General features: G+C 39.0%; 1 protein-coding gene across 27 annotated transcripts in view; it reads left to right on the top strand.

Annotated features, from left to right (window-relative positions):
* Positions 1-14,802, top strand: part of BBX (BBX high mobility group box domain containing) — a 279,823-nt gene that overhangs the window by 161,818 nt on the left and 103,203 nt on the right. For all 27 annotated transcript variants that reach the window (XM_077993981.1, XM_077993978.1, XM_077993976.1 and 24 more), the window contains one exon: positions 12,137-12,307. In XM_077993981.1, coding sequence (XP_077850107.1) covers positions 12,146-12,307 — 162 coding nt within the window. In that variant the 5' untranslated portion in view covers positions 12,137-12,145. The remainder of the gene's footprint in view (positions 1-12,136; positions 12,308-14,802) is intronic.

The raw sequence follows: 14,802 nt of genomic DNA, 5'->3' as shown, positions 1-14,802 counted from the left end.
ATGACTGAATCATCAAGTAAGCACTTACATTTTGTATCATATATATTAAATCATGAAATTGGAAAATATTTAAGATAAAAATTTCACCCAGCATGAAGCAAGTATAAAACAAATGGTTTTCTGCTCAACACTATATAGAAATTAATCATAGCACCCTATGCATTCTAATTAATTTCCTTGGCAAATGTGCAGGCTGATATAAGATGATTAGATTCATGCATTTCAAGTACTAGTTATTAAATACATATATTCAAGGAAGTATTCTAAGCATTTGGAAAGGTAAAGGTAAACCACACCTACCTTTATGTAATTTGTAATTTAGTAAATGGTGAGTGTAATTCGAGTGTGCCAAAGTGTAAGTAGGTGGGTGATGCAGCAGCTAGGATAAGCAACTTCACTAAACACTATACTGCTTAAAATAAGAAATAAGTATTCTTTTTTTGCTTTTGAGAAAAATATGTTTGCTTTGCAACCATTAAGACTGAGAAGTTTAGCTTTATAAAGTGAAGTCGATTTAACTGTTACTTAAGTTATTTGCCATCTTTCTTAGAGTAAAGAACAGTAGCTAAGGAAAAAGATTTCCAATCAGATTGTTGATTCTTAACTAAATCATTGTTTCTGCATTGTTTTTTAAAATTATAATTAGAGATCAAGATAATAGAAAACATCCAGACCTTTTTATTATTTTTAAACTAAAAACAACGACTAAGTCATATAAAAGAAAAATTATCCTTTTAAACTTTTACCATTTTAGATGAAATTTAATGTATATCTGTTTTTTTAAAAAAAAATATGTATGATTGCTCTTAAAATTCAAAGAGGTAGGCCGGGTGCGGTGGCTCACACCTGTAATCCCAGCACTTTGGGAGGCTGAAGCAGGCGAATCACAAGTTCAGAAGTTTGACATCAGCCTGGTCAATGTGATGAAACCCCATCTCTACTAAAAATACAAAAATTAGCCAGGCGTGATGGCGTACTCCTGTAGTCTCAGCTACTTGGGAGGCTGAGGCAGAAGAATCACTTGAACCTGGTAGGCAGAGGTTGCAGTGAGCCGAGATTGTGCCACTGCACTCCAGCCTGGGTGACAGAGCGAGACTCTGTCTAAAAAAAAAAAAAAAATCTAAGGGCCCTATGTAATGTAGCATGGAAGATTAAAAATCAGTGTTCAGTGATGGATACAGGAGAAGAGGGAGTGGATAATTATTTCTCTTCCGAAGTCGAAATTACAAATAGTCATTTTTCTCCCTTCAGATCTGCAATACTTAGAAACTATTTCTAAGTAAATAAAATCACCAGGTGTTTTAGTTTGGCAGTTTGAGTATGCTATTTGAGTAATTGTTAGGAATTTCTGAAATGGAGGGTCACACAGCAGGGCATGGCAAGGATAGATTAGAAAAGCAGGATGGTGAACAAGGAAAAGGACTAGGGGCAAGAGGAATGGACTTCAGGGAACAGTCCTAGAACTCATTCATTCAACAAGTATTTATTTGTGCCTGCAGTGCACCTGGCTCTGTGTCAAGCCCTGGAGACACATCATGGTGAACATGATGCAGCCCCTGTTCTCTGTCACAGTTGAGTGTGATATAAAGAAGGAAACAGGTCATTTCACTGTAGCCTATTAAGTGTAGGGTGCTGTGGAGACACCTCTCTGAGACTTGAAAGGACCAGAAGGGGCATGAGGTGAGATCCAAGCCAAGCCCTGAAGCAGGAATGAGTTCCACCGGAAGGAAACAGCAGCCAGGTTCCAGGAGGTGGGAGTGCATGGCAAGCTCCAGGTGATGGCATGTGGCTCAGTATGGGTAGAACTTTGAGAGTGAGAATGGACCAAAGAAACATCAGCTGTAAAGGCAAGCTGGACTAGGTCAGGAAGAGTCTTAGGTGTTTATGTGAAGGAAGGAATTTGGAGGTTTTCTTTAGTACACTGAGGGACTGTTAAAGAGATTCCCTTTAGGAGAAGGATATGAGCAGATATTTGTTGTGTGGAGAATTAAAGTCAGCAGGGCTATAGGTAAGAAGGCCAGACAGCTGAACCAGCCTTGTGGGGCTGGAGAAGAGTAGACTCTTTGTAAGAGGTAGAAGGGACAGATTTTTGAGAGATTAAATGTCAGGGTAAACAGCTAATTGCAGTGATTTCAGTTTATGGAGAGAAAGTTGCAAAGAAAGATATGCTTTCCAGATGCTTATGTGAAGGAAGGGATGTCTAGTTTATATTCACCAGGCTCTGACATAACTCCACAAGGGTATGGTGGAGGCAGAGGCCTGGCTCATACAAGATATTTTCTCTGAGAGGATAGAAATTAAAGACATGTGAGTCATAGTGAGGTAGAGAAGCCAGAGGTGATAGGGACGTTGGAACAAGTTGTAAGCTCTTTCTAGGAAACTAATCCTGAGGTTTAGAAACAAGAATATTAGGAACCAGGTCACTTAGTGAAGCACATCGTTGGGTGTGGAGGCTGTGAACAAATGACAATACCAAGTAGGCTGGTTCTTGGATCCTAGCCACATTAGGCAGTACCATAGCCTAAGGGCTAGAGGCCAGTTTGTAGGAAGAAAGGATTAGCTAAAGGAGGGTGAGAATTCAGACAGGACTTTAGACTTCATCAAAGTAACTGAAAGACTAATGGCTCAGGATAACAGGAGGGAAACATATAGATTGGGGGTGAGGTGAGGGAAGGAGTTGACCTTGAATCTCTACCTTTGAAAGAAAACAGAAGAAGAAAAGAAATTTTGAAATTGGTAGGCAAGATGAGAATTTGGGAGGGTTCAGGAAGGTTAACACCTTCCTGCTAGTTAAGCAGGAGGCAAAGGTATTTTCTTAGAGTGACAAGGATTGCAGGTGGGCGGGAAGGGCAGTATGGGGACATGATTGAAAGCTCAGGCTCCAGGGAACGGAAGACCTTGTTTTCATTCCTGGGCCCGTCATGTGCTGGCAGAGTGGCCTCAGGCATGCTGCTTAAGGTTTGTCATTCTCAGTTGCTTTATACCTAAGGTATGTTCATTGTAGTATCTTTCACCTAGAGTTGTATTAAGGATTAAAGAAATTAATTCACGTAAAGTGTTTAGCATGTAGCAAATGTTCAATCAAATTTATGATGATGAAGCAATATCGTATAATGGTCAAAAACCAGACTCTGAAGCCAGACCGCCTGAGTTCAAATACTGGCTTCACCAATTACATGCTAGTGGTATGATTTATAAACATAATTCATAGCTCACCAAGTGCTCAGTAAATATGTATTCAACTGCATTGACAATAAATATGGAGACTCCATGAACCCGTCTTCCTGTGCTTCCAGTTCTTGCCAATGCGATACTTGTGTTCTACCCATGTGACAAATGGATATGGTAAAAACCTTTGGTAATTTATAAACTAAAGGAGGCGAAATATGTTATCTCTGCCTCAGTTTTCTCATCTGTAAAAAAAGGGGATAATAGTACCTACCTCTTAAGCTTGTAAGTTAAGATAGTTAATAGATGTAATCTCTTAGCTCTGGTACATGGGAAGCATTATATATGTCTAGCGAGGATTGTCATCATTTATCCTTGCTCACCATCATCAGCAGGAATTGAGAAACAGAATTTATAATGGGCACTGTGGGATTGACTGTGTAACTGAGTAAGACAAGTAAAAAGGATAAAAGTAAAGAACAAGTAAAAAAGCACTTAAGACCAACATGAGATTGAAAACTTTTGTAGTAGGGTCAGAACACAGGAGCAGCCAGAAACCTGGAGATAGACCTGAGAAGAAAAATGGTTGGATAAGTTTAAAGTTAGGGTTTATTGCTGGACCATTTGTGAAAGTGTAAGAGAGCCAGTGAGCGGAAGGTATAATAGTACTCTGTTTTGAGAGAATAATGAAAGTCATTGACAAATAACCAGAGAAGGGAATAAACGAACATGTTTTAGACAACTGTTTGGAAGTGGCTTTGATTTTATTCTGTTTATTACATTGCCTTATCAATTTGCTTGTTTCTTTTCTCTCTCCTTCCCCATCCAAACAACCTTTCCTGGCTTCTTATTTCTTCTCTGCATATCTCTTTTCAAGCCTTATGTCCCTTCTGCCTTGTAGCAAAACAACATAAAGAAAAGCATAATAAGAAAGCAGAGAAGTATTGTTTCTATGTTCAGTTCTCCACATATTCACTGAACATCTATTCCCTGTCTAGCACAGAGATCTTTGCTCTGACAGATCCAAAAAAAGCATCTGGCATGTTCATTACCCTCAAGGGTCTCTGTGGGAGGAATTCACATGAAATCATTATACATACATTGTACAGGAAAATGATAATTGTCATACAATCAAGTGTCAAAAATTATGGCACAGCCATTAAGTGCTGCAGTGATCAAAAAAGGTGCTCAGAAAGGAGAGAGACATGAACTGAGGCAAACACAGCCTTTTAGAAATGGATGTTCGGAGAGGCCTTGCATAGAGAGGGAGAATGGGGGTGTCGGGGACGGTGTGCAGGCCTGGGAGAGCAGAGAAAGTTCTGCGCAGAAGCATGTGGCGGGTGTGGAGAGCAGGGCAAGCACCAGCCCAGCAGGAGGTGAGTTGAATGGGAGGTAAGGCTGGACACTTAACCCTTACAGAGCATAGCTCAGCAGGTGATCAATACATATGTGTTCAGCAGTATTGAGAGTAAAGGAGGAAGACACATCCATGAGCTTATCTTCTTGTGTTTCAGCTTCTTGTCAATGTGATCATTATGTTCTAGCCCTGTAATAAGTGCATATAATAAAAACCTTTGTGAATTTGTAAACTAAAAGAGGCAAATACTTTTTTGTTAGGTCTGTTGAAGAATAGGAATTCAGTGACTTTTTGATTAAGAATGTAAACACCTCCATAAAATTACAAGAAAACAGAAGGTTGCATTTTTGGAAGATGTGGTGGGGAACATGTCCTAACTTGCTACTAACCTCTATGTATATAGCTTTTCATCCTCAAGCCACCTCTTTGGCTGCCTTATCTCTTTCAAGGTAGCTTTTGTCTCTGTTTGTAGCCTAGAACAGCATTCCATGTGAGAACCATGTTAAGCTGTCCCAAGGCTAAGCGTCATGGAGTGCAGGTATTAGAGATCTTAAATACACATATTTCTTTATGAGTTAAAGGCAGAGGGACCAGAACTGCCAGTACAGCTAAGCCCTTCTTTGAATAGTGGGTGCCTTATTAGTATTCATGAAGAGCATATCGATAACATCTTGACAGAGTTAAAGTTTCAACTTGAAGGGCTACTGCTTTTCAATAAGGAACATATTTAAAGACACTTTTTGCATGAATAGTGAGTGAATTGCTTCTAAATGAGAGTATTACTTTATTGAATGAGATATTTTTCATGTAATCTGTCTACAGTTTAGAATTGTCATTAGAATTACAATAAATAATAATGATTAGCACTTGTAGGGTTTGTATCTTCAAAGAGTTTTATAGTTAATCTAATTTAATTGTCACTTGGCATCATCAGAGATGTGTACTTGCTTTTCTACCATGAAAAGTGGTGTTCCCTTACCAGCCCCTTAATGCTTCCTTTTGGTATTTTCATGGTCTATGAGCTGTTTGTTCTACAGGAAATAGTTAGAGAGTTGCAGATTGAAGAGCTTTATATTAGAGCTCTTTTTCCCAGGTAGCATTTGGGTTCTTTGCGCTAGGTTTCTTGGGTCCAGTTCCAGCTCCTCTACTTGCCGTGTTACCCCAGGCAAGTTACTGAAACCTGTAGCTTTAAGTGGAATTCATCATAGTAACTGCATCAGAGTGTTTTTGTGAGGATTAAATGAGAAAGTAAATATATAGCAATTAAATATTTAATAAATGTTAGTTGCATATTAGAATTTTAAAAAACATTTAGGAGCATATCATTCTGAGAAGCCATATGTGGTTAAGTGTTAGATGAGGAAATTATAAGCCAATAAATACCCTTTTCAGAAACTGCTGTGTAGTAGGCTCCGTGCTAGGCACTGAGACTGAAAAGGTAATGATGGCACCTGCACTCTGAAGGTCACAACCTTTTGTGGACGTGGAGATGTCTTAGTCCATTTTATGTTGCTATAACAATACCACAAACTGGGCAATCTATAATGAACAAAAATTTATTTGGCTCACAGTTCTGGAGACTGGGAAGTGCAAGAGCATGGGGCCAATATTTGGGGAAGGCTTTTGTGCTTCATTATTCCATGGCAGAAGAGCAAGAGAGGGTAAGAGTAAGAAGGGGCCAAACTTGCTTTAATAACAAACCCACTCTGGTGATGACTAATTCACTCCCACAATCACAACATTAATCCATTCATGAGGGCAGATCCCCCATGACCTCATCGCCTCTTATTAGGTCCTACCTCCCAACACCGTTGCACTGGGGATTCACTTTGGAGGACACATTTCAACCAAAGTGGGGTACAGGGGAGTTGTCAAAACACTCTAAGTGCTTGACCTAACAAAGTCAAGTACAGCCAAAGCTCATAGCAGAGTGATGGACTTTGACTTAGGGCTTTCAGATAAAAGAAGAGATATTTGACCTGGGTCTTGGAGGATGAGAAGGACTTTAAGAGAAAATGGGAGACTTTTAAGGTGAGAAGGAGGAAGGCTTCAACTTTGGAGTATTTGCTGTCTTCTGTGGTAGCAGGATCCCTTGAAAGATTGAAAGCAAGGTGTGACTTGAAAGTCCCAGAACTCTTTAGAAAGAATGAAAGCAGGCGGGTCCGATTTGTGTGGAAGTACTAGAATTTCCATGACGTTACAGTGTCTTTGGGCTGGTTTTTCCTCTCCTCCATAGACTGGAGAAGGCTGTGAAGTTTTGTAGTCCTAGTTGGACCCAGAAGAGGCCCTGTTTGTGGTTAGAATATGTAGTTGTCTAGCAGTGGTATTTAATGGGCCTCCCATATATACTCTCCTGTTTCACTGGGCATGAATTTTCATGACTGGGATTTGAGTGGAATTTCATTGTACTTTTAGGAAACAATTTAAAATACCACTGTGACACAGTTCAGTGTATACTAATGTTTTAAAGATTGAGGTGTAACTGATTGCCTAAATTGTAAGACAAGACAATAGACGAGAGGATCTTATTCGCAAAATTTATGATGGTGCCAAGGCACTGTTTCTGACTGTGTATCACTCAGATGAAGGAAACTCTCCATCTTCCTTTTTCAGTTTCTGAGGCTGCAGAGTACATCATCTGGGCAGCATATGGACTGCTATCAAATGGGAGGCATCTGTGCTCCCTTTTGAATAGCATCTTAGGATGAGTTTAAGTAAGCAGATGCTGCCTGTTAAACCCATGCTCCCCAGTCTAAAAAGCTTGTTGAGTAAAGGGGGGATTTGCCTACAGTGAACAGGAATCTTCTAGACACTGTGCTGGGTATTACATATGTGTTCTCACAGTAGAGCTATTATTTAATTTTCACATGAGGAAATATCAGCACAGGTATTAACTTTCCCTTTCCAACAGGTAGTTTGTGGTAGAGGCAGGATTCCAAAGGAAGCCTATCAGGCTGCAGTGTCCTTTTTCATTATTATTATTCTTTTAATAAATATGGCATTTGCTTTGTACTGTTTCCTTCTAAAATCTTTCTTCTTTAAGCTTCTCATGAAGTCCGACCTCAGTAAAGGTCTTTCATGAATGGGCTTGCTACTTTTTTTTTTTTTTTTTTTGATGCAGAGTCTAACTCTTTTGCCAGGCTGGAGTACAGTGGCGTGATCTTGGCTCACTGCAACCTCTGCCTCCCGGGTTCAAGTGATTCTCCTGCCTCAGCCTCCCGAGTAGCTGGGACTACAGGTGCATGCCACCACCAACCAGCTAATTGTTGTATTGTTAGTAGAGACAGGGTTTCACCATGTTGGCCGGAATGGCACGATCTCTTAACCTCGTGATTCACCCGCCTTGGCCTCCCAAAGTGCTGGGAGTTTACAGACGTGAGCCACCACGCTCGGCTCAGCCTTGCTACATTTGAAGAATATGATTAAATGAAGTTTTTCCTAATTTGTCAGTTTACATTGAATTCAGTAGAGGATGTCTATTTAGGGTCACCTGTCCTGCCATACATAGAAAGGAGGCGAAGAGGGGACACGTGAGTTCGTTTGTTTTCACCAGATACATGTTGGTAGGTGTTTTAGATCATCATTTGACAGTCTCAGCACCATAATTTGATGATATTTAGTTTTTCAAATACAGAGTCCATTGATAGTTAAATAACCTGATTTCAATGATTCTAAAATTGCAGTGCAGAATGGAAGAAGAACTCCTTTTGAATGAAGTCCAACATTTGCTTCATTTACAGCATATAGATTGTTAGCTTAATTTCCTCTTGTCCTAAGACCAAGAAACCAAACTTTAAAATGTGTGGGCTTTTTAGTGGCAAAATAATTACAAGATTAGTCCTCTGTCACTTTAAAAATTAACAATTTCACCTCCTCCTCATTGTTGAAGTAAGATGAGTGATAACATTGTCTCAAAATTATGCTTTCTTTGCCCTTGTCTTTCCCACTTTTTAAAATCTTTTTAAAATTATTCTCTCTTGCTTTCTCATTACTTTTGAATCATAATCAGGAACATCATTTCCCTTCACTGTTTTGCATTCTTTCAATAATTTGAAAATAGATCCATACAGAAGTAAGAACAAATTAGATAACTATGAATTATTAATGTGCACAGTTTATACTTTGAGGTATTTCATAGTTATTAGATCAATTATGGTACATTTTTCTTGATTATTTCATCTGAGGTATACTATTTCCAATTCACTTACTGTTTTATTCATCTTCCATACCTGCTAAAAGTGTACCTACTTTGTTCCAGGCCCTGTGCTAGGGGTTGCCAGCCTCATTTCTCCACAAGCCTGTGCATCTGGTGGTTCTCAGACATCACATGCCACCTTGGTCTGTGTGTCTGAGTTGTGCACAGTTTTCAATTCCCTTTCTTTCCCACTTAGAAAAGAATATCTGAATTCAGGAAAGTGTAAGAAATTGTAGTTAATCTTGAAGCTATCTTAGAGAATATAAATAGTGAGTCATCATCACAATTTGGGGCAGGATTTTGTATCATTGTTTCTGACAGTCCTCACAACTAGCTGGTCTTGATCTGATGTGCTAGGATGTTTCTGAGCATATAAGTATAGTCTCGGAACATTAAAAAAAAGGCCTAGCAATGGAGGTATGATGTATCTAAATAATTACAATTTGTGGGAAAATGTGGTAAGTGCCGTTAGCAATGTAAAGTCTTTCTAATGTATTTCTGGGTGACAAAGATTAATTTCTGGAGTATCAGAAAAGGCATTTTCTCCGAAGTGGTATATGAGCTACGTGGAAAAACTTAGAAGTGAGAGAGGACTGAATGCAATTATTTTGAACCCAGAAAGAAGCCACATATTCCCCTCATTAATTTGATTCTTCAGATCCTGTTTTCTCTTTGAATATTGAAATTATATATATATATATACACACACAAAGGTACACACATACCCACACATATATACATTCACACATAATTAAATAACAATTTAATTCAAAATTTTGGGGGCTAAAGATGTATTTTTCTCTTGGCATTGGCAATCGTTTTACCCTCTCCAGTTGATAGAAACTGCCTTACTTACAGTTTCCCACTGATTTCTTTTACTATTTAAAATATTAGACCCTCAAATGGGTTTTACTACCACTCAAGCAACTCATCCTGAAGTGATTACTATGCTACAGAAATAACCGTTTCCTCTTCTCTCTACATAACATTGGCATTTCTGGAAATTGGGTTACCTGTGCCAATTTTTATTTGTAGATACAATGGGAATTGTTAAATGGTCTATCAATTCACAAGGTATCTTCTCTTATTAAGAGCACACCAGATACCTAATTCCATTTAGTTTTCGGTAACTTCTTATATTCTTGAGTCAGTCACACAAGTAATTCAATTGTAATTCACACAAGTAATCACACAAGTAATCCAGCATGAGTTTCTTGCTAAGAAAGCCACAAGAGCATGTTTTTCTTTTCCTCCTTTCTTTTTCTTGACTGCAATAGTTTTTAATAAATTAATTCACACAAGTAATTCACACAAGTAATCCAGCATGAGTTTCTTGCTAAGAAAGCCACAAGAACATGTTTTTCTTTTCCTCCTTTCTTTTTCTTGACTGGAATAGCTTTTAATAAATTAATGATGGCTGGGCGCGATGGCTCACGCCTGTAATCCCAGCACTTTGGGAGGCCAAGGCGGGCGGATCACAAGATCACGAGTTAGAGACCAGCCTGGCCAATATGGTGAAACCTCGTCTCTACTAAAAATACAAAAATTAGCTGGGTGTGGTCGTGGGCGCTTGTAGTCCCAGCTACTCAGGAGGCTGAGGCAGAAGAATCGCTTGAACCTAGGAGGTGGAGGTTGCAGTGAGCCAAGATTGCGCCACTGCACTCCAGCCTGGGCGACCGAGTGAGACTGTCTCAAAAAAAAAAAAAAAAATTAATGAGAACTTTTGTTAAAAATGAAGGTTTTTTAGAAAATGATTTTATTAAAATGAGGAGTTTTATTGTAGCACAATAATCACTTCATCAGTAGTAGACTCAGTAAATTGTGGTACATTCATTTTTAGAATATTACACAATTATTTTTAAATTAGAACAATCAACATGTATTGACCTAGATAGAAGAGTATGATATATGCAGCTTAAATTTTTTAATGGCTGTTCATTGATATATTTGTATATTTAAAAAGATGTAGAATGATATAGTCCCTAAGGACATTGAAATTGGTCAAAGTAGTTGGAGGGAGGTTATTAACAGAAGATAATCCAGAAATAGACTCGTATACATGTGATAATTTAATGTAGCACAGAAGGAATAGTGAAAAGCTGGATTATTTAATAAATGGTTTTGGTATAGTTGGCTATTTTTTAAAAAAGAATAAGCTAGATCCTTACCTCACTTACTTTATTAAAATGAATCCCAGATTGATCAAGTATTTAAATGTTTAAGTTGAAGTTGTACAAGTTCTAGGAGAAAACATTGGTGAATATTTGTTTGAAGTAAGACCTAGGCATGACCCAGAATCCAGAAACAAGGCAGACAGATAAATTTGCCTGTATCATATTCTCTGAATGGCTTGAGAACTACATGAATCTTTATATTATGTGTTCATCAATCCCAGTTTCTGTTTTAATATGATGTTAAAAGTTTAATGGTATCACTTCTCAAGCATTTGGACTAATGCAAACATAGTGAGCAAATAGGCTGCTACTTGGTGATTTTAGCAACTGTACTTATGTTTGTATTGTCAGCATTCATGAACCATTTAAACCGATGGCATTTAATTGTATTGTTTGAGTTTTTCCATGACAGTAATTTCTGTTTTAACATTACTTTGAATGAATGAATGAGAAGTAACATCAGAAAAAAAGTTGTGAGAAAACATACAGGAAACTAACATGCAGTTCCCTCTGGACCATGGTGCAGGACATGATGGAGAGGGCAAACCTCATTTTATGCGATTTTCACCTGTTTAATAGAAATATGTATTGCTTTTCTCAAGGAAAAGATCTATTTTTTACATCATTGAAAAGTAATTCAGAGTTTTAGGCTTCTAAACGATTTTTGTCACATTGATAGCTTGGCCATTTCTTAGCTTAGCCAACTGCCCAAATCTAAAACTTTGGATTCTTACAAATTACTCATTTTATTTAGTAATGTTATAAGCACAGATTTAACATGGTATAGAATGCAAAGTACATGTAAATTGTTATAGTAAAATAGCCATCAGAGAATGCCTGGGGGGCAAGTCCCTGTGAACTCTTTAACTCTCTTGGGAGGCATCCTTCATGTTCTTCTGATGGGAAATTGAGAAATGCTTCCCTGAGTAAATACACACAGGTGAAGGTAACTGGTCTTACTGGGGTTTTAGGTTCTGAAGCTGTGTAGCGGAGGGAAGTAGATTTCACAAAAGGCAAATTTTATTAGCTCCATTTGGCCCGCTAAGATGAATGTTTCATTATGTATTTTGGATTCCCACTGAGTCCAGTAAATGAGCTAGTAGATAGTTTAGTCATTAAAATTATAATTAATACTAAGGGAGCTAAATAAACTAATTTTAATCAAATTTACTTTGATTTATCTCAGTGTCTCTCTTTCTCTCCCTGTCTCCCTGTTTCTGTCTCTCTCTCTTCCTATTACAGGTCACAGTAATGAAAGGCAGTAATAGAAATAAGGATCATTCAGCAGAAGGAGAAGGGGTTGGAAAACGACCAAAACGAAAGTGTCTTCAGTGGCATCCATTGCTAGCAAAGAAACTTCTTGATTTTTCAGAGGAGGAAGAAGAGGAAGACGAAGAGGAGGATATTGATAAGGTAAGTCCTATATATACTGTAGAAGTTTCGAGTTTATTAGAGCAAATCATAATATTCTAGAAACAATAGTGAACATGAATGATATTACAAAAGATGTGTTTCCAAAAGCCTGTATAGCTTGAATCCTGTTCAATTACTTAGTGTACATTTTTATTCCAATTCTTGACTGCTCTTGAAGTATTTGTACTTCCTAATAGTGTAGACTGAGACACAGCCTTTTAAATACTATTTTTGTCACCTAACCAATGATTTGTGAGTAATATTCAAATACATTGAGATGGGGATGTTCCTAAAACTTGATGTGCTCATCTGACATTCTACCCTGTGACTTTTCTGGCCTCTCTGTCTTGGCTTCTGGCCTCGCCCTGCCACCCTTGGCAATCTTAGAACTGCTCTGTTTGTCTCTATCCCTGGCGTTCATAGCTTCTGGCTTCACTTGCCCCCAGTCTTTGTAATGACTCATTCCTCCTAGTCCTCTTCTCTGGAATCAGGCCTCAGCAGCTGGCTCTCAGTCACATAACCATGCAGGTGACTTAAGAAATCATGTCGGCCAGGCACGGTGGCTCAAACCTGTAATCCCAGCGGTTTGGGAGGCCGAGGCAGGCAGATCACGAGGTCAGGAGATCAAGACCATCCTTGCTAACACGGTGAAACCTTGTATCAACTAAGAATACAAAAAAACAGTGTGCGCCTGTAGTCCCAGCTACTCGGGAGGCTGAAGCAGAGAGTGGAGTGAACCCAGGAGGCGGAGTTTACAGTGAGCCAAGATCGCACCACTGCACTCCAGCCTGGGTGACAGAACAAGACTCTGTCTCAAAAAAAAAAAGAAATCATCTCAAGTGTTTGGCGCACCCAACACATTCAAAGTCAGAGCATTTTCTTCATGGCGCTTATTGCTATTTGCCATGTATTTAGCTGTATACTTCTTTATGTCTGTCTTCTCTCAGACCAGAATAGAAACTCAGTATAAAAACAGGGGCGTTGGCTGTCTCGTCCTTTCCTCTTGCCTCAGAACCAAGAATGGTGCCTGGCACATAGTAGGTATTAAATATAGATGTATGCTGAATGAAATAATAAATAAGTACATATTTTGTGTCACTACGAATTTTATAAACATGTTTTTAATATTTTTCAGGCCTTCAACATCCATTCAGTCTCTTCTTGGCTTTCAGCAGGAATTAAAAACACTTTTCCTCTTTTTCAGATATCACCTGGATACCCTCTAAGGCCTCTCTTACTGGTGACCTTTTCTCCTTTTTCACAGAGAAAACAGAGGCCACCAGAAGTTACTCTTTTAGCTTCTTGTACACACCTCTGTAATTGTCTCACTCCTTACTAATCTTTCCTTCCGCTTTTCCTGTTTCAGAGAAATAGGTTTTATTCTTCTTACTTGAGGGTATTATCAAGCTTATTCTTAGTTTCATTTTTTAAACACATTTGCATGTGTTGATCACTTGGTCATTGAAGCAGTCTCCTGTTTCTGTGAGAGCACCCACTCCTGTTTCTCTTTCTTCTTGCCTTTGGCCACCCACACCTGTTTCTATTTATCCTTTCTTTTTCTTTTTTGAGATAGGGTCTCACTCTATTGCCCAGACTAGAGTGCAATGGCACCATTTCAGCTCACTGTAGCCTCCATCCACTTCCCGGGCTCAAGCAGTCTTCCCACCTCAGCTCCCTGAATAGTTGGGACCACAGGCACACACCACTAAGCCCAGCTAATTTTGTTTATATTTTGTGAAGTCAGGGTCTCACTATGTTGCCCAGGCTGGTTTGGAACTCATGGCTTCAAGCAATCCTCCCTTCTCAACCTTTCAAAGTGCTGGGATTATAGCATAAGCCACCATGTCTGGCCCCTCTTTCTATTTCTACCTTCCCCATTGTTCTTCCCAGTTTCTTTCGGTTAATGTCCCTGCATTATTTTTTCCTCAAATGATGATGTTCTCTAGGCCTCCAATCTTAATTTCTATCTCCATCCTGGGCTTTTCTTCTGAACTCTGGACTCATATTTCTATTTACTTGGCATATCCATTTAGATATCAACTAGGAATCTCAGTTTGAATGAATTCAAAACTAAGCTTTTGCTTTTCTTCTCCCAACCTTCTCCTGCATCTTCCCTTTCGCAGTAAAGCGCAACTGCAACATTCCAGTTTGTCAGACCTGAGACCTTGTAGTTCGTACTTTACTGCTTTATTTTGCTCGAACTTCACATCCATCCGTTAGCAAATCCTCTCAAACTCTACCTTCAAAATACGTTCACTGTTTTGTTGCCCTTTTAACAGTTCCTTCGTGTACCACCTTGATCCAAGCCACCACCATTTCTAGCAGCAATTATTGTATCTACCTCTCTCTCTCCCAGCCTCTGCTCATGCCCTTCTGCGGTCCATTCTCAACAAAGTAGCCAGAGGAGTCCCTTCAAAATGTAAGGCCAGTTGTGCTGCTCCTGTTTCTATGAGGTCACAGGCTCTGTGCTTACTGCTGTCTGTGCTCACTGTGTG

Source organism: Macaca mulatta, chromosome 2, assembly GCF_049350105.2.
Source record: "Macaca mulatta isolate MMU2019108-1 chromosome 2, T2T-MMU8v2.0, whole genome shotgun sequence".
Classification (NCBI taxonomy): Eukaryota; Metazoa; Chordata; class Mammalia; order Primates; family Cercopithecidae; genus Macaca; species Macaca mulatta.
The sequence above is the reverse complement of the archived record's forward strand: the minus strand, read 5'-3'. Positions and strand labels throughout refer to the sequence as shown.